The sequence below is a fragment of the Theobroma cacao genome, chromosome 1 (genome assembly GCF_053813885.1).
Source record: "Theobroma cacao isolate CCN51 chromosome 1, ASM5381388v1, whole genome shotgun sequence".
Lineage (NCBI taxonomy): Eukaryota > Viridiplantae > Streptophyta > Magnoliopsida > Malvales > Malvaceae > Theobroma > Theobroma cacao.
Window position 1 is genome coordinate 11,736,405 of NC_142639.1, and position 25,316 is coordinate 11,761,720.

Consider the following 25,316-nt stretch of genomic DNA (forward strand, 5'->3'; position numbering starts at 1 on the left):
CGTTGGGTGGACTCTGCAAGTGACTTTAGTAAGATGCTGGTAAACTCGGCTTTGTTATTATAATTATATTACGTTGAAGAACAGCTTTTTTATATATATATTTGGAGAAACAAATTTGATTTTTTTTTTTTTTTAGATAGATTATGTATCAATCAATAAATCAAATGTTCGAGTGTATGTTGAAAAATAGCATTTAAACTTTGAGAATTTTGATCTATACTTTTGAAATTGAATCCTCTTCCATGGGTGTGTAACAAGAGAGTATATCATCTACAATCATTGTATACAATTGTTTAGTCACAATATCATGCGTTGCTTAAGATTTATCAAAATATTATATGAAACTCATATTTATAAATTTCAAAAGTAAAGGAGCTCAACTAGAACGAGTTAGGAATTATCATCTATAATTGACCTGTAAATGTAAACTATGGACTGGAATTTATGATTAATCTTTCTTAATTTTCGATCATTAGGAGGTATATTGATTATCTTGACAGTGGCAATTGTACGAAGATTTTTCCCTGTTTGTCCTTACTCTTGGTGCACTCGGCAATGGCAGGCAGGCCAGGTGGGCTTCTTTGAGGTTTTACATCATTTGAATTTGGACCTTTTGTGGGCTTTAATTTTCTTTTCATCTTCGCAACAGTCTGTTGATCTCTCCTTCCTTTTAAGTTAGTTTTGGATGAACTAGTCATCTCCTTTTCTTTTTTTTTTAAATTACTACGTAAAAAGCGTCATGAATAATTGATCATTTAGGGCGATAATTATATTTAATAGTTAATTTGATAACACATATAAGCGACAACTTTAAAGACTCGAAAAATCTAAAGCATTATTTTGATTGATACGTCGAGAAAAGACATAGGATAGGAGTGGCAACGTGGCATCTTAAACAAGAGTGCTTGTGACCACAAGTGTTAACCAAGCAGCTGTTTCATTGTTGTCATGTCAGGGAAAACGAATTTTGTCTTGGCCCTCCTAGAAAGGACAAGACAATGTCAATTACCACTGCCCAATGCCCATCCTCTTCAGGGCCCAGGCTTTTATACACCTCTCTCATCATTCATTCCCACAAGTTAATTAAATTAGGGGTTCGTCGAACAAAAACATAAGAAAAGAAAGAAGAAATGGACGATCATCATCGCCATTCGTTAATGAATCCATGGGACCTCCATATCTTTACTTTCAATTTATCTGAAGATATAATAAACATCGGTCCATCAAAATTTTCTTCACAAAATAAAATACTCTACTCCTATCTGTCATCACTTTGCCTTTTCAACGGCTGTGATTTTACTAGAGTCCCCACTGAATGAATCATACCTTTGAAACATGTGAGCCACTATTAGCGAGGCCGACAGAGTCACATAATCCTTTCCCGCACACTGCTTATTCGACTCGCTCGGTGACCCCGTCTGTGGCCCATTCGACCAGAACAAGTTACTCAGCAACTCTTTCCCTTTCCCCACGAACCGGTCCGGCTTAAAACTCTCCGGTTCATCGAAAACTTTGCCATCTCTCATTGCCAAAGGTTGATACCCACACAACAACTCACCTTCTTTTATGTCGAAAACCGAGTCATGAGAAGCGAGTTGAAAATCCTTCCTAGCTCGTGCATATTGAAGTGCAACAGGCGGGTTCAAACGCAACGTTTCGTAAACAACTGAGTTCACCAGCTCCATCTCTTTCAACGAATCAAAACTCAACCTTGTTGATGACCCATTCATTTTCCTCACTTCTTCCCTTAACCTGGCTTGTAACCCAGTTTTATCACTAGCTATAGCGGCGAACAATGTTGGTAAAAATATAGAGAAACCACCAAAGGCATTGAAGCCAAGAACAAAGATCAAGTTGTGGATGGCATCGGCTGCGGAAAGGCCGAAGTCTATTTCACCGCGCTGTACAACTTCTTGACCGTGCCGTTCAATGAAGTGATAGAGTTTTTGGTAGCCTCCGCTGACGAGGGCGTGAGGATAAGTGTATGAGTGAAGAAAGATTTCTTCCAGGGGCTGAATGACTCGGACGGAAATGGTGGGGAGGAGTTGGAGGCCGAGCCATAAGTTGAGGGTGAAGGGAGCGGAATTGGCTATGTCAGGGTCGATGGTAGGGTCAGCTCCAAGGATAGACTTGGCGAGGAAGTTGAAGAGCATGCTTTGGAGATGTGGGATGTAGGATGAGCTGCCGTTTGTAGAGATTTCGGATTCGATGGTGTCCAAGAATTTGTCGAGGTTGCCAAGGAGCTCTGTCACCCACACCTTGGAGCTCCGCTTGAGAATGTCCATGGCAAAGTTCTTGAGCTGCCCAAGATCAAAGGACGTTGTATCATGACTTTCCATGAAGACGTGAAATATGAGCAACATAATTCTTTAGGGGAAAATGAAATCAAAGCTCTTACTAACCATTATTTAATCCCATCTAAAAATATACTTTTCCTATGTAATTCAGTGCATTAAAAACTGCTGATTTACAGATATAATCTCAAAATTATAGTCCAAAGCATAACAAATTTTCTCCCCCGTACAGTCTCATACAATGATGTATTACTTATTTATTCTGAAGTTTCCCACTTACATATTTTTTCTCTTTTGGCCACAAAGACTTCAACTTATTGACAGCTATTTATATATACATGTCCCGTTTAGTTGATTTTTTTTTGTTATTTATATTTTATTTATTTTTTTCTAACAAATAAAAACATACTTGTTCAATCAAAATATGTATTATATATCAAAATCTTATATAAATATAATATCATATTATATCATAAGATATGATAAAAAATTTAAAATTAATAAATAACATGTACACATATAAAATGAAAAAAAAAAGTTTTAACAGTGTTATAAATTGAAAAAATGGTCGGTTTTTAATTCAACCTCTTAACATGTTCCTTAATAGTATATATTTTTAAATACATATATTTTTCATATTAATTTATTAATTAAAAGTAAAAATTTTGACATGTTGAATTCTTTTTTCGTTAATATTTGCCTAGTGTCTAAACCTTTAAAGTTAAAACTCATATTAAAAACTTTTTCATGTTTCACTTTAAAAGAAAATAAATTAAAAATATATTTTTTTAATTATTAGGCAGCATAAAATTAATATGTTTGTCAAAGTGTACTGTATTATATCTTACTATACATATCACATATCTAACTATATACTTTTGATACTTAATCGAATATAATATAATATATATGATTTAATCATCCATATCATATTGTGTTATACGTATTATGTATTATACAATATTGATAATTATATATAAAAATATAAAAAAAGTGAAACTTAAATCAATCATAAAATTAAAAAACTAATAGTTCTATGAAGGCAAATAATAGTACTTTCTAATATACGCCTATCAAAGATGCACCTCCCTAAAATTTTACCAAAGTCATGCATCTTTTAAAATGGAATACAAATGAAGTACCTTGAATCATAATCATATACTTGCTCCGAAAGGAAAAAGAGGAATTTTACTCGGACAACAACACTCCTGCATTTATCGATTGAGGTGTTCATAATTAGACCTGGCAATTCGTGTTTTCGTGTCTTTAACGTGTCAAACACGATTAGACACGAAACATGTTAAGACTAAACACGAACACGACACGTTTAATATTCGTGTCTTAAATTTGAAACACGTACACGTACACGTTTAATACACGTGTAACACGACACGACACGACACGAGTAACACGTTTTACACGTTTATTAAACGTGTCAATATACAACACGACACGATTAATAACATGTTTAACACGTTTAACACGATTAAATAAAAATATTTATAATTAAATATAATTTTATTATTTAAATTTAAAATCTATAATTATAAAAATAATTATAACAAAATAATAATAATAATAACATCAAATATAATAAAATTTAATATAAATAACATACATAAAATTCATTATCATATATAAGGTTAAAATACACATTAAATAATTATTAAAAATTATTTATATAAGGTTAAAATAGTTTTTAACTATTAATGTTTAATAAGTTAATAAACGTGTCATGTATACACGTTTAAACACGATAACATGATTAAATAAACGTGTTTAAACGTGTTTGTCGTGTCTGACACGTTAAAACACGAAACACGTTAAAGGTAAACCCAAAACCTGTTTAACCCGTGTCTTCTCATGTCATGTTAATGTGTCGTGTCCAAAATTACCAAGTCTATTCATAACCCGGACTAACTTTGGATCAACCTATGGAGGAGGCTCTCTTTTTTAAAGCTAAGCTTGAGCCTGGTCTAACTCATCTATTTAACTATATTTAAATTGATCTTTTCATTGATAAATTCGATATATACCCTCCAAGTCTATCAACATGTTTTATTGAAAACATTAATATTGATTTTGTATATTAAAATAATAAAATGTTTTCTTTATTTATGAATTTATATATTTTTATATGTTTATTACTTGAAAAAAGTTTTTTTAGTAAATTCAAAAGAATTATAAGTTGTTATAATTATGAAATCCTCACTATATCAAAGCATCATTCCTAAAATGCTTTTAGACGATGCTTTATCAAGATAGAACAATGATATAAGTCAAAATATTAGCATATGTTATGTTTCTTAGTTATAAAATAAGCAATCAATTTCATAAATTAAAATATTAAGATACTTGAAACAAATATATGACTCACCATGAGAATTCCATCTAATTTTTTTAATCTTTGCTCAATAATTACATTTTTGTATTTTATTAAAATGTCTATGAAAATATTCTCATGTCGCAATCGTGTAAGTGATCTTTAGTCTTGAGATCATTAGGTTCCCTTAAGTAGAGATTGCTATATTTTGATATTACCCCAAGTAGTCATAATCAATTATGTACAACGGGATATACGGTGGGTATAAGATGAATCACATGCAGAGAAATGAATGATCAATAAAACATACATAAAGTGATTTAAGGGAGATATCTCATAGCTTGTTAGCATGTCTTGCAACCCAAGAGAATCCTTAGCTAAGGTAGAATGAAGATTCAAAAAATGAGTTTTTCAAATTCCATTAAGGTATTAAGAGTAAGCTTTAAGAACTAAAATGATAAAGACATTATTAAGCAGACACTCCATCATGTTCAATGTCTTATCAAGCTATTGGATTATGAAGGATTGAATTACACTAGTAGACTGAATATGGAAAGATTAAATCAAATCTTTTTAACTCTTCTTAATATTTGAGTAGTCATAACATATATCTAGATATCAATTTTGACTTATTAATATAAACTAATCAATAAAGAAATTGATGATAAATGCAAATTGTTTGATTTATTTAATTCTTATTATATTTGAATTTTTGATCATATTTATTGTCAACATATTAAGAACTTAATGGATCACATACATTAAAAGATTACAAGTAAAAATATAAAATTGAGATTTAATTGGACCTAATTGAAAAGAACTATTAACTTTAAAGAACTAAATTGAAAGAGTTCAATTTTGTCAAGACAATTTTGCAAATCCTATTGGGGTTAGGATTTATGGTTTTGCTTAAATAAGTTTTTATGTTGCACTTCAAAGCTGCCAAACACTCGAAGGGCAAGTAAGAGAAGTGGGAGGAGAGATTTCGATAACCAACAGAACCCCAAAAACCTTGAGAATCGACAATCCCCTAGAAGCAATCCCTAGGTATCAATTTTGAACCCTTAACCCTAAATATCAACACTTTTTCCTCTAATTCCTCCTCTTCTTTGTGTCTTTTATTTCCTTATGGCATGCTTGGTTCACTGGAAAGAATAGAATAAGAATAGAATAGTCATTCCAAGAGAATAGAATAAATGAAGAATAGCTATAACATAGATTGATTCATGGGAATAAAATAGGATAGAAATTGCTATTATTACTTATTCCATTATTTGATTGGCAGGAATAATTTTAAGAATGGTTAAGGAATAATGAATAAATGATAAAAATACCCTTTATTAAAATTTAAAAAATTTTTAATTAAAAAATAAAAAAAAACTATGATGAAAAATAAATATTTTTTATTAAAATTAAAAAATTTATTTTGTTCAAAGATAAAAATATTCTGAACAATAAAATCAAAATAACTTTTACTATAATTAAATAATATTTTCACCAAAATACAAACATATTTTTATTATAATTTAATAATATTTTGTATTAAAAGATAATTAAACCTTTTATTATAATTAAATAATATTTAATATTAAAAAATAAAATATATTCTTCATTAAATTTAAATAATACTAAATAATATTCTTTGTTACATTTATTATATTCAAATAATAATATTAAAAAATATATTTTATAATATTTATTATAGTGAAATAATATTAATATATTAAATAATATTTAAATATTTTCATTTCCCTTTTTTTGAAAATGAAGTAAATAATTGTGTCTTTTGTGCTTTAGAGAGAGGAGTGAGGAAGAGAGAGAAAACAATAAGTTTAGTATTTTTTATAAGGTAATTTTTTAAATTATAAAAGGGTATATTTGTCTAATCAATTTTTTTTTCTTATTCCCAACAATTTAGAATAGTTATTACCAATGAGGACCTTGATAATGGCTATTCAGGCTTCTCTTAAAATGGTTATTCTGAAAAATAATCATTCCATCGAATCAAATGCAGCTTTATCTCAAGAATGAAAATAGAAGAGGAATGACTATTCCATTCTCTCCAACCAAGCATGCCCTTAAAGAAATGAGAATCAAGATTACCTCTTCCTAGCTTGCACTAAGTTTCGCAGTGTCAATATACCCCATACCACCAGAAATGTTTTCTTCTTAGAGTCCGTGTGGATCGCCATTAGAGATTGAATACTTGAGTAGCTTTAGGATTGTTACAATCTAAAGCTCTATGGGAATTAAGAAATCTTTGATATTCTTGCTGAAGTAACCTCTTGATTTCAACATCAAAAATAGCAAAAGTATAATAACTTCTATCAATTAGTTAGGATTAATTTATATTAAACAGCCGAAAATAATTTTGCTTTAAAAAAAAGGGTTTTAAAATCCACTAAAAATGTAAATTGTTTTTGTATAGCCTTTCCCAACATTCATATTTTTTAAAAATATTTAAAAATCAAATTTTAATAAATAAAAATTGATGGAACTGAGCCAAGTCGGACTCGACCACCCAAATCCAACTCATAAACTCCTCTATTCACAACGTAGTAATTAAGTATTCATTGAATCCCCATATCATTCTTCTAAACAGCCTAACAGGTGCAGCGCCCCATGAGAAGAAACAGTGTCGGTTAATTAATTGATTAAAATATGCTACTAATAGAAATATTGCTGCTATTCAAACGAAAAAAAAAAAAGAAATATAACTGATTTCATTTTACAACTCTCTGGAAAAAGTTTTGCATGTTAGCTTTCTATATATTCCTAATATTCTAAACATTACAAATTGCATGTGAGTATGACGAATCAAAGCTTTAAAGCTTTAGTCCATATATGCATTAACATCATATACTCTTTTTTAAAAAAAAAAACAATATTATTAACACTAGAATTATTATTATTATTATTATTAACATAGTTGCAAACAACTACGATAATGATTAATGTTTTGGAAGTCAATGATTTATGTTTTGGAAGTCCTAAGTTTTTCCCTTTTACGTTCTTGAGTAAATATTTAAAGTAGCCTACTTTCGAACATATTTTTAACTTTTCCAATGTGAAGTGTAAAATTTTTTTGGTTAATTACAAACACATATAACATTTTCATTTGTTTATATTATATAAGTTGCATTAAAAGAAATATACTATATATGCATGAAAATGGATGATCTCACTCTTAATTCGTAAGTTTAGTCATGTTTTAGAGAAGAGAAGATGATAAATAGAAGCTAGTATTTCTTTGTTCACTCTTAGATGATGTTTGGTACTTTACAATATAATATGAGTACAGATAATGTGATTGTAAGTAATGTGATTGTAGAAAAAATAATATTACAGTATTTAGTTTATAAACAAAATAATGATTAAAATACAAGAAAGATAACATTGTAATGTTTGATTTACAATTATTTTATTAAGAATGTAATGTTAATTTTTAAAATTATCTCTATTTATTAAAATATAAATTTAATATATTTATTTTTTTATTGCTAATTTTTATATAATATTTTTTTTAAATATATTTTTAATGTCACATTTTTTAATTTTATTTTTTATTATAAATTTTTATTTTTTATTTTTTAATATAATCTTTTATATTATATATTTTATTTTAATTCCTATGATTACGATAGGATAATATAATATATTTCAACTCTATGACAAGTAATATTTTCATTTTCCTTCTTTTTCCAATTTCCTTTTGAACTTTTTTCCTCTCCATTTTCTAAGATCCAAAGATGAGATAGAGAATCTATATATCTTGATCCCCAAGTGCTCATGGCCAAGAAAGGAAGGACCACCCATGAATTTGTGGTCCCTTAACCTATACTACCAATTCGGCGACAAGATTGTTGTAATATATATATATATGAATTCACATTCTTTAAGTAAGAACTATTCAATAAACCAAATATTTAAATACAATAAAATACATATATAGTAGAAAAAAAATTTTAATTTATTTTGTTCATAGCCAGACAAACCAAAAGTACGGCCCACACTTTTGAAGTGAGAGTAAAACCGACTCTTCCTTCCTTTTCTTTAATTATTAAATTATTAAAAAATATATTTAACAGAGCCAAAACCTTATCAAAAGATGAAAGATGTCACTTCTTCACCAATTCTTACTTTCCGGTTTCCACTTTATAGTTTCACAAAATCTTTCTTCAATTTCGCCCACAACATGATCTTACCCCATAGCCACTAACAAGCAGCAAAAGGGAGAAGGTAATGGAAAAAATAATAAGAAACAAACCCTGAAAGCGTGTACAAAAATTTTTATTACCTAAGTCTTCAAGCAGGTTTTAATTTGTCAATCTATCCTTGGCTTGCTGAGATCTTTCTAATTGGTGGGGGGGGGGAATGAGGAAAATATCGAACATGTAGCCAGAAAATTGCAATCAGGGAAATTCACAAGGAACAGAGAAAGGGAAAAAAAATGCATACCTGGGCATGTTTTGGCTCAGAGGTATCAAGATAAGCACAAACCCTGGTATTTCCAGTGAACTTGACGCTAGGCATGAAGTCCCCTACCAAAACATCTTTTTTCTCCACTATTTCCATGTCGAAAAGATGAGCAAAAGACCTGCAGTCGACAACAGCTATAACGTTGGGGTTCACTCCCACAAAGAAAGGGAAACTTGGAGGAACATTGGTACGGAAAACGGTGCTCTTGTGCTTCTCCATTCTTGACCTGAAGAATGTGTCCGGGCCCTGGAACCAGAAGTAGTCTAGACGATCCGATATTGGTCCTAGCAAAGGCCAGCCGTAGGATCCTGGGATTGTACGGGTTGGGAGGTTGGTTGGTGGCCTTGATGATGGTGCTGACAGTGGCTGAGTTGCCAACGGTGAAGATGATGATGATGGCGGCGGCGGTGGTGGTGGTACTGGCGGTGGGGACATGCCCATCATTCTGCTTATCATCATCGTGGCCATGGCCATGGAGGTCTAGCTAGAGTGTGAGACTTAGACACTGTCTCACTTTCTTGTCTCCCCTATTTGCCTTTTGAGAACTTTTCGTTTGAGAGGAAAGAGGGCTGATGTGCAATTATCAAACAAGTTTGGATTGCGTACTCAGGAGGCATTCGTTGCCAGAGAAAAGTCGGGAAAAGAATTAAGATTTTTTTGGATAAATGGAGGAAAAGAGCCAAAAAAAGAAAGTCATGTTAATGTGCAATTGATTTTAATCATGTATTTAATTAATTGCAAACTGATTTTTATTGTAAACGTGTTTTAGGCAGTGTGTTAGTATCGGTCCTATGACGCTGATATGTTCTTTCGTTCGGTAGGATGCACATTACTGTTCCCTCATCAAAATCATGTGTCTCAAACGTTACCTCTTAAAAGGGCGAAAAAGAAAGCACACATCCCCTTACTGCATATTAATCCAACTATCCCTTTCAAGTTTTCATTTAATAAGTGGTGAAATTCTCTTGATTTCTCACCAAATTTTGGACTAAATAAATTTTCTAATCCTGAGAGAGAATATGCTTGCTCTATCTTAATTTCTGTTCTAACTCCTCTCAAAACTCTTTTTTTTTTTTTAATGAAATCTCGTACCCGTATCATTACAATTTGATTGTTCACAATTTATATATTATTTTTCTATCATAGGCATAGTATTTAATTTTTGGTTTTTTAGCATAATATTTTTAAAAAAATTTAAATTATTTAAATTTTTTAAATAAATTTTTATTATTTAATTATATTTAATTAATTTATTATATTTTTATTTTAAATTAAATAATTTTTTATGAATAATGGTTAATTAATTGTTATTTCTTTAAGTGTCCCTTATCAATTGTTATGACATGTGCATTGACATAATAAAAATGTTATGCAATCATATTATAATATTATATTAACATATTACATTATCATCACTGTGACATATCAATACTATGTGACATAAAATAATAAATAACGTTTTGATTCAATAGTTACATATAAAAATTATTTAATTTAAAATAAAAATATAAAATATTAATTAAATATAATAAAAAAACTAAAATCTTATTTAAAATATTTTAAATAATTCATAGAATAGAATATTTTTGAATGCGAATCACCACAGAAAAATAGAAAGACCTGACACTAAAAAGCCAAAACAAAACAGAAACATCACTCACTCATACACTACCAGCATTCCAAACAAGTCAGTATAAAGATGATCATAATTGCCCAGGGAAAAACAAAAGTAAAAAGATAGGTTAGGTTTGTACATTGCGAGAACAACTGTTCGTCTACTTTTATTGCTAACCCAATTTTCATTCTCCAAACTCAGCAATCTCAAAATCCATCTTTTAACTCTTGAGTATACCCAGAAAACTCTTAAATTTTTTTTCTTTCTATCACAATTGGGACCAATAGTTCTGGAGTCTGGAGGTTCAAGTCCTTACAAAAGAGACAGTATGAGCTGCAGGAAAAGTAACGTAAGGAAATAAAAAATCGTTCTACTTTGAATTGACCTATTATTTCCCACACACCCTTGAAGACAAAAGTAAATATACTTTTAAAAGCCGCTGTGCAAGAGTCATGAATCATTGTCTTGGTAAATTTGCAAGGTGTTAAATGCAATCCCATTGTACGAGTGTGAGGTATTCCTTCTCAATCTCCACCACTCCCTTGAGCAAATATCTCACAAAAAAAGACATATTAACTGACGCATGACATGACTGTAACATCCGCATTTAACTCGTGTTCTCCCCCTTTTTCTCTCTCAAAAACAGGAGCAATTGTTCACAATGTTGATGATGTATCTGTTCACATGGGAACCGTCCCCGCATCCTTCCAAATTTTCCAAGACAAAATCTCTTTCCAACATTTAATAGTTGACAAGTTTGAACTGAACTGCTGTAATATGCGAGGGTTAACGTATATGAAAAGTTGTTGACTTTTTTTTAATTTTAATTTTTATATTTAACATCATAATTTAAATTACTAATATAATCCTGTCACGTCACCTTAATATGCTTTAATCAATATGGGATCAGTGTATCTCCAAGCACTCATCTTTCATAATGTCCGTTGGGCCACGGGTTAGCAAAGATATTGCTGACTAAATCTCAGATTTGAGCCACTTATCACGACCCTCCGTTAGTTATCAAGATGAAAATTTTCTGACAAATCCCAAATAGTTGCACGTTAACAAAAATTGTAAGATATCAGTGAACAGCATCTCAGGTACATTCTTTTCTGATATTCTTATTCTCATAAATAAGATTTCAAGTAACATTAGCCCAATTCTGTTTCGTAAAATGTGCATCAGCTGGATTTAAACAATATGCTGTCAACAAAAACCGACATTGTTTGGAAAGGATGTAGGCTTCCGAGGTACGGAGCAGCAATTCCTTAAGTCTTGAGCTCTACAGTCTTTAAAAGCAACCTACTTGGAAGTGTGATCAAAATTAGGCTTACAACACTACTATTAGTATCTCACAGTCAGCACCCCAGTTGTTGACAAACATCTTTACAAGCAAGCGGTATGAGTTTAGTGAAGATCTAAATCGCTTCACTTGTGCGCTTACCGTTGTGAGGAAGTTGTATACCAAGGTCATCCATATTGGGACAGCCGTGGATGCTCAGTCCATGCTCATTGGCCAAATGTAGTAGGCATATGAAACATAGATGAGGAGAGATTTCCTCAATTGTTGTCGCAGCTATGCAATCAACAGGGAAGCTAGCTAAGAGATGCTTGAAAGATACCATCTCTTCGGAGCCCTGTGCAAAAGGAACTAGTCCAAAGTTAGAACTCACAACGTCACAACTAAGAAAAAAATGACCACCGCCAAAAACAAAGTACCATGTTCCATATCACGTTATGGTTCTTGCTTTGGAACATTTCAACATAATGGGGTTTTTTTTTTTTGGCCTTTTCAGACACCCTAAATTCTTGCTTCTTTATATTCTGAAGTATTGACGTATTTTACAACTCTTTAGCAGCAAAACTATTAATTTCAGCATGAAACAAAAAAAAATACTAAAAATATTCAATTAGTAAAGCCCAAATCAAATGTTTTTTATAATTTACTTAGTCAAGCATTTGGGTTGAAGTAATTAAGATGTTGCTTCCATGATTCCTTGTTCTCTAGGCCCATGATAAATAGACAAGTTCTTATTGATGAAGGTTTGGAACTGAGCTCTCTTTTGTTTATAGATAGGAAATATAGCTGCAAGAAGTAAGTTACTATCAAAATCTTCATATAGCAGACACTTAATCAAGCTACCAATGATCAACAATTAATTGCCTATGGAAACATTAAAATTATCAGTCAATGAAGGAAATCAAACTTCTAGCTAACCAAATCAAGTTCTCATTTCATTATGCTGCTTCAATTTTTTTTCTTTATCAAACATGACATGCTTTTAAGCTACATTCTCTAGGATTCAGCTCTCTGATATACTCTTTTTTATCTTATTATTTTAGAAAATGAGTTTCACTGCTTCAGTTTTCCTGTAGTTGCACTGCCAATAAGCAAAGATGCATTTGGGTGCCTCCATGTGCGGGCAAAGCACATTCATGGAGACTTTACCACACTTAATATGAAGCAATATGATGATAATAAGATAACTATGCTTGCTTCTCAAAAAAAAAAACAAACTATCCTCTCTGATTAAAAGAAAGTTACAAAAAGCCAGGAAAAATGGTTTACCTGACACTGAAAAGATGTTTCTGGAGAACGTTGCATATGGTCCCAAATAGTTTCTTTCAAATTTTGGACATCAACTTGTTTAGAGGTCTTGTCATACTTAACTTCAATTTTACTAACCTGAAAATGAGATCAGAAAGAAGACCAGAAAGGAACTAGCTATTAACTATATATTCAAGATCTGAGATAAATCTTAAATTACAAATAACCCACCCAGGCCTATTACCTAAACCCTCAACTCCTCAAGGCAGTAGTTGAGGTTTTAATTTACAATAAATCCAAAATGTAGTCCCTGTAACTCCTTGTCACTCTAGTGGGCAACATGAAGGGGCTAACATGGAAATAAAGGCTAAAAGACCAACCTGACGAGGTTGAGAAACAAGCATGTCGGAGTTATCAACATCCCTATGATCAATTTCATTGTCAAATTGATCGCCAAATATGCTTTGCTCGTCCCAGGATGGCTGTGGTTCATAATCATCACACTGCTCCCTTGATTCATCTGAGAAATCAAGTAACATGTGAAGCTAAAAACTATATCATAGTATATCAGTAAATGTTTAGCATTTTATCATCAATAGAAACATTGAAAATAAAAGATTCAATCGATGAACTTTTACAACAGGAAGAAACCATTAAGATGAACGCTTCAAAGAATGCATCAAAGAAGTTCCAGATATGCATTCGTGAGTCGGGAAGAAAAAGTTTCCATCAGAAATCATAACCAAATTGAGATATTTAAAATATTCAGGCAAATGAATAAACATTTACATTAAATTCACAAAGCTAAGTAGCAAGTAAAAACCAGCTTTTAACTAAAACTTATTCAAAGAACTGACGTTGTACGATATAAAACAAAATGATATAACGAAAGTAATTCCTGATGCATACTGATTTAATTAAAAAAAACAGTATTATTCTTGGCAATCAAGTAAAATTATTTAACATTATTCCTGAAATATTTTTACAGGAATAATATTCCCAAGCCCATCTAACCCAATTAAGCAGGATTCAGTGCGAGATGAAACAAGGGAGAGTGCTTAATCATCTTCATTTGGTTGGAGATTGGAAAGCACAGTTTACACTAGCTTCAAAATTTTTACCATCATACACAGTCGTTTTATTAGAGGAAACTTTTAGTTTTAGTTCAAATAGTTTGGAGTACAACAAAAAATATAAATACCTTCTCTTAGGTGAACTAAAAAACCAGACTTGCAAGGAATGTATATGCCCCTTCCCCCTTGAAAATATTCCAAACAGGGAAGACAAGAGCAGCCTAACTCTTATCCTCTCCTCTCCTCTCCACATAACTTCATAATAATTGAAAACAAAAGAGAGAGCTGCATCATCCATGATATGAGAATAAAAATTAAAGAAACAACTAGCGCGATACAAGAACTACATAATCCTAGCAACATGGAATAGATGGACTCGAATGATTGGCAGTTCACAGACATTCAGAAAAAATACTACAATCTAAAAAGTATCTACTTGAGAAGAAAGATTACCTGGCAACTTTTTCCTCCTTCTACCAAGGCACTGCAAAAGAACATGTTTCTTATGAAAAGAAGCCAAAATGGGGAGAAAAACCTTTCAAAAAAAAGTCATAGTTTATTATCAAACTCCTGGCACACATTACCATCACATTGGGCAAAAGAAACAATTTGACAAGATCCTCTGGTTGATAGTGACAATCTTCAGGAAGTTTTGTATTACAAGGTGCTCTGTTTGAAGGTAGAAGTAATGACTTCGGATTTTTTGGAGGAGCAAAGATGTCCGGCATTTCATTATCCAAGGCTTTTGTGAAATCAATATCAGGCTCAACTTGTTTCTTATTTCTGGCTTTCTTTGTTGTTAACACTGCTGTATTTTCTTCAGCAGAGACATCCTCTGAACCTGTGATATTTCCTACTCAAAATCATGTTAATTAACTACCAAAGAGAAAAAGGTTGATTGAAGATAGCACCTGCCAATGAACCCATAACATGTACCTTTAGCTTTTCGATATTTCCAATGATCAGGACCAGCCCAAGCATTTTGTTTCGAAGAAAATCCCAAGCTCAAAAACAAAAATTCATCAACTTTTTCAAATCTGTCGTCCACATCAGGATTGGTGAAAGAAAATTGCTCAGTAACCTGTGGAATTCAATTATGATTAATTGATAAGAAGCATACAATTCCATTATTAACCTCTTCAAACACTTAAGAGATGGAAACATGCTAAACCTCCTGATAACCCATAAAAGTTGGCTCTGCCCCATTATATTCGTCATCAACAAAGCCTGATTGGTCATCATGATCCAAAGCATCAGTTTCAAAACTCTCATATGCAACACCATCAAACTCAGTTTCATTGTTTATAGTATCAGCTTGGTCAGTTGATCTCTGGCTGCAGAAGTTCTCCAGTGGCCTTCTGTTACCTTCAGTGAATTGATTGACTATATTCTTGAGAGTCGGTGAAATCTCATCCTTTGCTCGCATGTTTAATACCATATGCTCAATGTATTCTGTAAAATAGATCAACAAACGACATAATTCAAAAACCTAAGTTCTCAGATAAAGATGTCAAAACACACCAAAGTCCAAAGAATGTATTGCAACCAAAAACAAACCTCCAGCAAAAGATAGATCAATTGTTTCTGATATATCGTGTTGATTTGAACAAGGCATTTCCTTCCCTGGCACTTCAAACGAATCAAAGAGAACCCGACATCCAGCATAAACACCAAGATTATTCAACAACAGACCCTTGGCTCCACCTTCATCAAATTGGGCAGATGTTTGATGATAGAGTGGATCCACTGCAAATGCAACTGGAAAAGCCAAAAGATGGCATCATAATCAAAGCTTGAATCTCACACTGGAATCAAGATTGTTGGGATGCGCAATTACCATCAAACTTCTTTACATTAAGAGCCTCAAAAGATGATTCCAACGTTGACAAAGGTGACATCTGCATATATAGACATTTATTAATAGATTAGTTTCTTGAATTGGTAATTTATGTAAATTTAGAGACAACAAACCTTTTTCTCTGTCTCTTTCTTTGAATTGCCTTCCTGTGCAGTATCAACATTGGCATCCTCCACTGCAGAGTCTGGCATTGTAACATGATATCACATTTAGCAAAACTCTGGCAGGATAAAGTTGAGCAAATCAACAGATATAGAAAATTCAGACCATAACCTATTCTCACTTTTCCATGATAAATTTTAGTGATAAGTATGCATCAATTGAGGTTCTTATGTAATGATTAAATAACTTAGCATCATTGTATGTTATACCCAAGTAAATGAAACAGATCACAAACCACAAAGTAAATGTATCTTTTAGACTTCATATGTGGAGTGACTGTCTTTGTATCTATGTATATGTATATGTATATTTCATAGAATATGATTAGTTTGTAGATTCCATGGGTTTATCCTCAATTCCCTGTAAAATTTGTAAAATCCTTATTGTTAGCATGCCTTTTAATTGCCTCTTGCATTTAATGCCATCAAATAGTGCATATGATGCTCTTAGCCATTGTTTAGTTCTTAATTTAACAGTTTTGCAAAAACACGAATCTAATCTGAAGAAAAGCAAATGCAACAGAGAGCTTCATTGATAAATAACAAATCAAAGGTACAAGCTGGAGTGAGAGAGAGAGAAGCTAGGTACCACCATGAAACCTAACCTTGCTCATTTTCATGACCTGCTCTATTTATCCCACCAAGAACCTTGTATGCCTCTGAATGAACTGAATCCACCCTCAATGAGTAAATCTTAACACCAGCTTCCAAAGTACAACTGGCCTGTATGAAATGAAATGTAACTCATTCTCTAAACATGTAGAAAAGGGTGTTGGTGTTATCAATTATCAACTCCATAATTTCTTTGGCATTTTTTCTCCAGACGTATCTAAGAGGTTTTGCATTCACTGTTGTAACCAATGGCTTCAGCTGAACATATGCACAGCAGTTATTCATATTCTGAGAAATGTTCCCTTGAAATGCACATGCACTGATTCAGAACAACATCATTCTAGTAACTTCTTGTTTCAGTCTAATCACCAATTTACTCACTGGAGTTTAAAATTGCAACAACACCAGTAACTAAAAGGAAATGCCTTTCCCATTAAATAAGCAATAAAACGTGTAAAATTCTGCACTCTAAACTACCGATTATAGCCCCAATCTTTTCTTATGAATTTGTTTCGAATTCGATTTCTGGGGCGATATAGTTTCTACCATTTTACACATAAGAAAAAAGATAAACATACCTTTTGAAAATTTGTCTCCACATCATTTTCCTCTTCAACCTTAATAATTTCACGAAGATGGTCTATCAAATTCAGCTCCCAAGTATTCTTTTGATTTATTTTCTGCACCCAAAAAAGAAAAACTCAAAATTAAGTACAAAGAAAATGACATTAGAACAAACTAACCACCAAAACTACAATGCTATCACTTAAACCTAAGTTTTCTTAATTAAAAAAGAAATTCACCAAATTTTAAAAGCGTTTACTTAAACCTAAAAAGAGAATTCCTCCTCTTTCTATAATATAAATAATTGAGGGAGAGAAAAAGGGGAATTAGATACATTTTCACTGGCCAATTTGATGCAATTGTGGAACAATTCAAGAATTTGGTCCTTGGCGAGGCAAGGATCGGGATCAGTAGGCGGCCGCACATGGGGAGCGACGGATTTTCGGCGGACGGCGGCGGCTCGTGCAGCGCGAGCCTGGGCACGCTCGAGTCTGTCGTCGTTAGAGCCCAAGAAGAAGGGGCTTGTGGGGGATTGTATGCGAGAGGCCATAGGGATCCTCTGTCTAGGGTTAGGGCTTAGAGCTTCGGCCATTGGCTTAGGGGTTTAGGCTTTCTTCTTCAACGGATTGATAGAGCCTGGTTCTGAGCCTGTGTATTTTGAAATGAGGTGAAGCAAAAAAAGAAAGAAAAGTTGTCTTTCGCTTCAAAGTAAAAAAAATGGTTTCATCCCTTCTTTTCCCTCCAATTTATGCTTTTGAATCTGGATGAGTGAGGAGCAATTTTACGGTGTGACTCTGTGTTGCGTGCAGGGTAAAGAGATTTGTGAATCAAGACCGTTTGTTTATTTTACTTTTAGCTCTCACCACGTTTTGACCCTCCAATTTGTTTTGCAAAAATATTTAAGATGCCATTTTCTTTTGCTTTTAATAACTGTATTTGTTTTCCAAATCATTATATGTATTTTGTTTTCGAAAGCATATTTTTAAGAAATTAAAAATATAAAAGAGTAAAAACTGTATTTCGATGCAACACTAAATGCCAATTAAATATTTAAATAATATTAAGATAATAATTTCATTTCATGAACTATATTATATAATAATAATTTTACTTTATTGTAATGTCACGAAATAATTATTTTATTTTTTATTTCATTTTGTGAATTAAAGTACAGTAAGATCTTTATCATTAATTAATTTTTCAAAAAATTGACACTTTCTAAATATCAAACGCTTTTATTACAAAAAGTGTATTTAATTCTTGTAATCCAAATTTGAATAAGTTAATTCTTGTACTTTCACATTGAGAATAATTTAGGATAATTGTTAACATTGATAATATTTTGTGAACAAATCAATAAGTGTAATTTATATATTATTTTTATCCTAATGTGGATTTTTTTGAATAATTTTTTTAATTTTATTGGAAAAATAATTGTTAATCTTTGACATTTTTATAATTGTCCTTACATTATTTTTATTTTACAAGTATATCTTTTTTTTTTACTTTTTTCACACTTTTTCTTTCATTTTTTTTTATTTATCATCAATTTCATCTTCTTATCACTACCTTGCTTCTATCAATACTGAAATGCGCGACTATCCAACCACCGAACTGGCCTTCACTGGCCAACCTATGACGCTTAGCAAGCCACATATATAGCCATCAAGAGCATATTTGGCTTGTTTTTTTTTAGTTTAAAAATTATTATAAAATTTTTATAAAAAATAATAATTTTCAAAATTAAATTAAAATTGTATGATAAATTTATTTTTTATGAGCTCTTTTTTATAGATAAGCTGTTTGACAAAACAACTTATATAAACTCTAATTTTGATTAAAATTATTATAAATTGTATTTAATAAATCATGAGAAAAAAATTAAATCAAATAAAAAAAGATGAGTGTGAAAAAATATAATTTCTCTTATAATATTATGAATTGTTGAAAGATAAAAAAAGAATATATAAAAATATTTATTGTTATTTTTTAGAAATTGATTTGAAATTTATGACCTTTGAAGTTGAACAAAACTAATGTTACATATAAGAAAGAGAACCCAAAAAGGGAAAAAAAAAGCCTAAGGTAATGTTAATAATGGATCCAACTCATTAAGAAAATCACATTTAGCCATTCATTTGGCAACCCATTTTCCTATTGAAACGTTAATTCTATGCAAGTCTATTAAGGTCTTGATGTCTTCACTAACAAAGTTTTCCTCTACGAACAAAAAAATGCTGCCTAGTGTTATACATAAAAGAAAAAATTCTTCAAAATTGAGTTACCACAAATTAATACAAATATTAACTTCTCAATTTTCATCTAATTTATCTCAACAATTATTGAACTATTTGACTAATTATTTCAATCATAATCAATAAATAATATACACACCACAAAGAGGTTAAGAACAAATAAACATCACATAATTGTTATATCAAACAATAAATTGAAAAATATCAAATAATAAAAAGAGTTTTCAAAGTAAAAAAAATGATAAAAAATAAAATAAAAAACAAAATAAAAAAAATAATACCTTAATGCAGTTTTAAATTTTAATTTTTTTTTTTAATTTTTTGTAAGAATAAAAAAACCCTAAAAGGATGATTTGTAGAAAAGAGGAAAGGAGAGCGAGATTGATAGGGAGGGGCTTTTTTTTAAAAGAGAATCTTTTTGGGAAAAAAATTTGTTCTAAGATGAAGGCGTGTTTTTTTTAAAAAAAAAATTTATTTGAAGCTTTTTTTTTATTTTATTCTTTAAAACATGTTATTTTTTTAAAAAAACTTGTCACAAAATACTGTTTAACTCAACTTTTGCTTTTAAAAAGTAAATAAACTAAAAATAAGCCATGCCAAACAAGTACCTAGTCTCAAATTTAGTTGTTGACAGCTTTTTCACTCTCCCCTTGCTACATAGGTATGTGAGGAGAATGTGATAACCCAAACTTTACACTAGATACAATCTTCTAGAAATTGAGGTTTTTATACCTTATAAATTGAGTTACTTAAATCTTATAGAAATTGAGCTAGTTAAATGTGAGATTGGAAATTCTAAAACGTCTAGCTTTTAATTAAAAATTTTAAAAGTACATAACAAATCATGAAAATTTAGCAGTACATAGCAAATCAATTTGTTGGTCGGAGTTTGGATCCATCCAATACACGGATGAAGAATATGTTATATGGACTTGTGGTCAGTTGATAGCAGCTTTTATGAGAGTTTGACTCGCTTAAATGTATCATCGGAAGTTTGAACTTCACTGCATAATATTGAGGAGGAATATTAACTCTTTTTAATATGAAATAATCTTGGTATATGCTGAATATATTTTAAAATGACTTATTTTGAATTCAAAAATTACATGTGAATATTATTATGGTAAGATTTATCAATATAACATCTATTTCTACATCAATCATTGTAATATATGGAGTATCATTTCAACGTATGTTTATTTATGTAATTATACATATTTAAGAATCTTAATTTAAAAATTATAGAATACTAAAACATTACGTATAATATGTTGATAAATATTTATATTATCAAAAATATAAATAATCCAGATTAATATATTGTAGTATAATTTATATGATGCAAATAGAAATAAATTGAATAAATTTGTAAAATATTGATTTCCAATAATATCAAATATTATGAAGTGTAAAAGATTAATAATATATAATACCATATTAAAATCTTTGGAAGCTGAAAAATACTATTATCACGATTTTGTACTTACCTCACTTGTAATATGATGGATATTAATTAATCATGTCATTATCATATGATTGTCAATAGATTAGTGATGTATCCTGTTTTAGTTCAAACTTGTCGTAATCTTCTTACTTTCAATTAGAGTAGAAACACAGCGTGGCATATGCTCGTGGCCGTAAGCTTAATATCGAAGCACCTAAACCTATATTAATTTTTTCATATTAACTTAAACATTAATTAAAAAAAAAAAGAAGAAGAAGAAGAAGGGGGAAACCATCTTCCTCTTATCTGAAAGCTTTAATGAAGAACAAAATGGTATCTTGTGCTTTTTCTACTTGTATGCTATCTGTGTTTTTCTTCCCAAATAAATGGTGGTCAAGGTGCTGCATGAAATACAGAAGCAGCATCCTGAAGATCGACGGAGCGCTCAGTCAACAGGCGCACGGCTGCCAATGGTGTGAACTTCCTTGCAAATAGAAAACAAGGTGCAATCGTAATATTAACATGGCACAACTCTTTGCGGTTCTCAGAGTCATAGTAAACATGGTTGATGACCTGTGCCAATTTGGGCAGCATTCTCAAATCTAGAGACTGATAGCAAAAATGACAATTCCGAAATATATACTTGGCATAAAGCTAGCCGAGGTTCAATCACTCACCTTTATTTCTTGGATTAGTTGGGGACTTGCATCAGCATGATTGAACCTAAAAGGGTGCCAAGACCTCCTTTCCCCTGCTTCAGCAGATTGATTCCATAATGAGTAAGTCAATGTCCTTCTTTCAAGCTCGTTTTCAAGCCCACTCATCTAATTGTACAAGTAGAAGAATGGAATGCCCAGAAAGTAAAATTAAGGATCATATATAGAGGAACAATTCATACATCTGAAGAAATTCAAGCTTTGATACAGATCACCTATACAAGGGCAGTTGGTTGCTTACTTTGAGCAGCGTCTGGACGTAGTGTTCATCAGGTATACAGTTATGGCCATTCTGAAATACCTACTAGGCAATCGCTGACAACATCAATCACTTGATTGAACCAAAAAGAAATTATTTGTATACAAATATAAATGTTGGATACACAGTTATTTTGCCCTGTTTATCAGGAATATATATATATATGGCAAGACTTTGTTAACTTACAAAAGCCTGCAGTATCTGCCTTCTCTTTATTAGGTCTGCAGGCGGCCAACGCTGAACATAAGCAACATTACAATATACAATTATTAATTGCATTCAACTGCCATAGCATCAAGACAGTATCCTAGACTAGTACTCATATCAGAAGAAAATTGAGGAGCATGGAATATAAGGCTTTCTGTACCTTACAAAATTTCCTGAAAACCGGAAAAACGAAATCATCATCTACGACAATTACAGCATGTCTTCTGATCAACGCGATCCACTGAAATCATTAAGTAAAATTTTCATCATAGACAAATTAAAATGGACTGATTGGACAAAATGCAGTTCTATATTCTAAATTGCAGAAGATTTTGGATGAATAGGTTATTAGTGCAAGAGAGTATAGAACTGATTGCTCTCAACCTGTCAGCTCCAAGTTCAATGGTGAGTGCTTTGTTCACTAAGATATTAGTAGATTATATTGGATCCAACAAGTTTTTCCGTTAGAAATGGAAAAAGGTGCTCCTTTCCTTAAAACTTATTTTAAGATGCTTTTCAAGATGCATTAACTTGAGAAATATAGCTTCCTATAATAGTAAGATGAAAAATGGACAGGTAGAATAGATAAAGAAAGGAGGAACCTGCGATCCTTTCCTCCATTTTTCCTTTGGTATGACAGGAGACATCTCAGGACTGTAGCGATTTTCTTTAACATCAATAAAGCTACACAAAACAGACTACTGAACATTCAGCTTACCTACTGCATAAGCTATGAATTCAATTAGAAGATTTGTTACATACATACATCACTAAGAAAATTCATTTTGATTTACTCTAACATTACATATACCTGTCCACAAAGCTTTTTGAAGAAGACATTAAGTAGCTGTAAACATAGCCAAAACTGTACAAGGGTATGCAGCTGTAAAATAGACAAAGGATAGATCTAAGGATTATTGACACATATGCAGCTAGTGCAGGATAAAAACTTCACGAGTGAATCTATCTTTTACTATTCCCCCTCTTCCTATCACTAACCTATCAGAGAGAAGAACGAATCTCTGATTTGCTGGATCATCTAGAGCAGCTTCAAATAGTAATCTCTCTGCTTCTATCATACTTGATTCTCCCCATTCTACCTGGAAGATGAATATTGTATGTATATATATATATATATATTGTGAAAAACCAAGCACTTTGGATCCAAAGGATATGGATGAAAGCTACTGAACTTAGAGTAGATAAATTATTGTACATATTGTAACAGGTGAATGCTATCCAACTGTAACTATGGTAAACTTTTTTGGTTTGTTATGACTTCAAGTTCATGCTAACTTGAAAGAAAAGAAATCCCAAGACTTCAGCACAAGTCTAGACTACTGGTAAAGGGATTAACTGAGGAGAGGTTTTGATCTATAAATATATATTTTATGGGATGGCCAAGGCCCTAATGTGCATTACACCTGTAATGGTCTTGAAAATCTTGCTCACACCAAATGAGAGCAGGGGCGCATAAATGTTATTCTACCACCTGTGTTAACATGATCTCATAGTATGGCTTGATTTGTGGATCCAAGGGGTATGGCCAGGAGGAATCTTCCTTAACTATATATAAGATCACAAGTATCCGTACTTTCTCTAAGACCGCAACTCATTCAAACTTTCTTATTCCTCTTGTTTTCTCTCATCTTCATGCACAGATACCAACTTAATCATCAGAGGGTTATTGCTGGATCAAAATTGAACTGTCCGATTTCAGACCAGACGCTGTTCAATTTAAGAAACTTATCACCTGATCACACTATAAATCAAGTCATCAACAATACACATCCTAGGTTAAATTCCTGGGATTCTTCGTCTTGCAGCCTATTCGGACTCATAGCAAGATACTTGTTGTTTGTAAAGCAATGCAACTATGCAAAGTATTTGCACGAGGTATATTCGGAAACTGAGGCTTACAAATCAACATGGATTAAATAAAGGAAGTACCTGGATGCTGTTGTTCAACTGCTGACCATAAAAGAAAGCAGACCTCGTGTTGGATTCATTGAAAACAAAACCAGGTTCCGAGTGAACATAAATTGAGAACATTGAGGTATCAACATTCTGTAAGTTTCACAAATTGGCAAAGTAAGACAAGCCATGAATACATATTACTGCTCAAGTTTCACAGCCTACATCCCCATTACGTGACAGAAAAAACAGAAGTAATTAAACAACAAACCTTAAGGAAGGTGCCCCAAAGAAAATCCAGAGGCAGGTTTCTGCGAGCAAGAAAGAGAAAAGCGATCTTAGGAGTACATTTAAAGTGATCATCACCGAAAACACGAGATGCCTGATAGAAAGAGATGACAGACTGAAGCGTGGTCTGAAAGTGAAGTCTGAGGAAAGCCAGGAGAAAAAGTACGGCACAGACAAGGATGACGAGTTTTGAGCCAAACTTGAAGGGTGGGCGTGCAAGTGATGAAGTTGCTCGCTTCTTCTTCATGGCTTAGTTAAGGAGCAAGCAAGCTTTGTCACGCAAAGTAAATGGCATGGAGGGGTATAAGGGGGACAGTTTCAAGAATGGAGCAGAGCATTTATAAAGGGGTTCAAGTGCATTAGAGTGGAATGAAGCGTTAAGCTCCTCATTAGAGTTTGTTAAGAAAAGCTGTTATGGAGAAGCACGTCAAATGTGTTTTTAGCGGGTTTTACTGTATTTCCCACTTGTCAGACTTCTGTTCAAGCTTCTTCCCCCATGTTTGCTTAATTAATAATGAGCTGTTACGAGGGATTTCCGGGTAAACCAGCAGCAACCGTCCAAGTGCTTCCCGGTTAAGTCTGATCATCACAATTATATACGCACAATTTATGATCATCTATCTCAGTTTCCCATGCAATACATTATGTTTCCCAGAGCTTGATTGTTGTCCTTTGATGTCTCAAGAGTATCTGCAACCTCTGATTT

The 25,316-nt window shown here is 32.0% G+C and overlaps 3 protein-coding genes across 11 annotated transcripts; all 3 read right to left on the reverse strand.

Moving 5' to 3' along the window:
• Window positions 1-1,154: 1,154 nt before the first annotated feature.
• HPL1 (hydroperoxide lyase 1) lies at window positions 1,155-9,758 on the reverse strand. The gene is made up of 2 exons (XM_007049044.3): window positions 9,076-9,758; window positions 1,155-2,300 (listed from the first exon to the last, which is right to left on the reverse strand). Exons 1-2 carry the CDS (start codon window positions 9,568-9,570, stop codon window positions 1,269-1,271), a joined length of 1,527 nt encoding a protein of 508 aa, XP_007049106.3. The 5' UTR covers window positions 9,571-9,758; the 3' UTR covers window positions 1,155-1,268.
• A 2,049-nt stretch (window positions 9,759-11,807) lies between these two features.
• EMB2795 (condensin complex subunit) lies at window positions 11,808-18,266 on the reverse strand. Of its 3 annotated transcripts, none has more exons than XM_007049053.3 (13): window positions 17,862-18,263; window positions 17,542-17,643; window positions 16,957-17,074; window positions 16,304-16,374; window positions 16,170-16,230; window positions 15,890-16,090; window positions 15,504-15,784; window positions 15,269-15,413; window positions 14,917-15,185; window positions 14,786-14,816; window positions 13,640-13,779; window positions 13,281-13,397; window positions 11,808-12,348 (listed from the first exon to the last, which is right to left on the reverse strand). In XM_007049053.3, the coding sequence occupies exons 1-13, from the start codon at window positions 18,117-18,119 to the stop codon at window positions 12,130-12,132; spliced, it is 2,013 nt and encodes a 670-aa protein (XP_007049115.3). In that variant the 5' UTR covers window positions 18,120-18,263; the 3' UTR covers window positions 11,808-12,129. The 3 variants fall into 3 exon arrangements, with proteins under 3 accessions (XP_007049115.3, XP_007049111.3, XP_017984525.2); XM_007049049.3 differs by having other exon boundaries at window positions 14,917-15,173; window positions 17,862-18,260; XM_018129036.2 differs by having other exon boundaries at window positions 12,164-12,362; window positions 17,862-18,266.
• A 3,125-nt stretch (window positions 18,267-21,391) lies between these two features.
• Window positions 21,392-25,217, reverse strand: LOC18612314 (glycosyltransferase BC10-like). 7 transcript variants are annotated; one of them, XM_018129043.2, is made up of 11 exons: window positions 24,727-25,217; window positions 24,594-24,633; window positions 24,359-24,475; window positions 23,408-23,508; window positions 23,220-23,291; window positions 23,011-23,092; window positions 22,569-22,649; window positions 22,388-22,438; window positions 22,184-22,243; window positions 21,904-22,050; window positions 21,392-21,799 (listed from the first exon to the last, which is right to left on the reverse strand). In XM_018129043.2, exons 1-11 carry the CDS (start codon window positions 24,855-24,857, stop codon window positions 21,620-21,622), a joined length of 1,062 nt encoding a protein of 353 aa, XP_017984532.2. In that variant the 5' UTR covers window positions 24,858-25,217; the 3' UTR covers window positions 21,392-21,619. The 7 variants fall into 7 exon arrangements, with proteins under 7 accessions (XP_017984532.2, XP_088662147.1, XP_017984542.2 ...); XM_088806021.1 differs by having other exon boundaries at window positions 22,184-22,234; window positions 24,594-25,217; XM_018129053.2 differs by having other exon boundaries at window positions 21,392-21,710; window positions 21,904-21,977; window positions 24,594-25,217.
• Window positions 25,218-25,316: the final 99 nt, after the last annotated feature.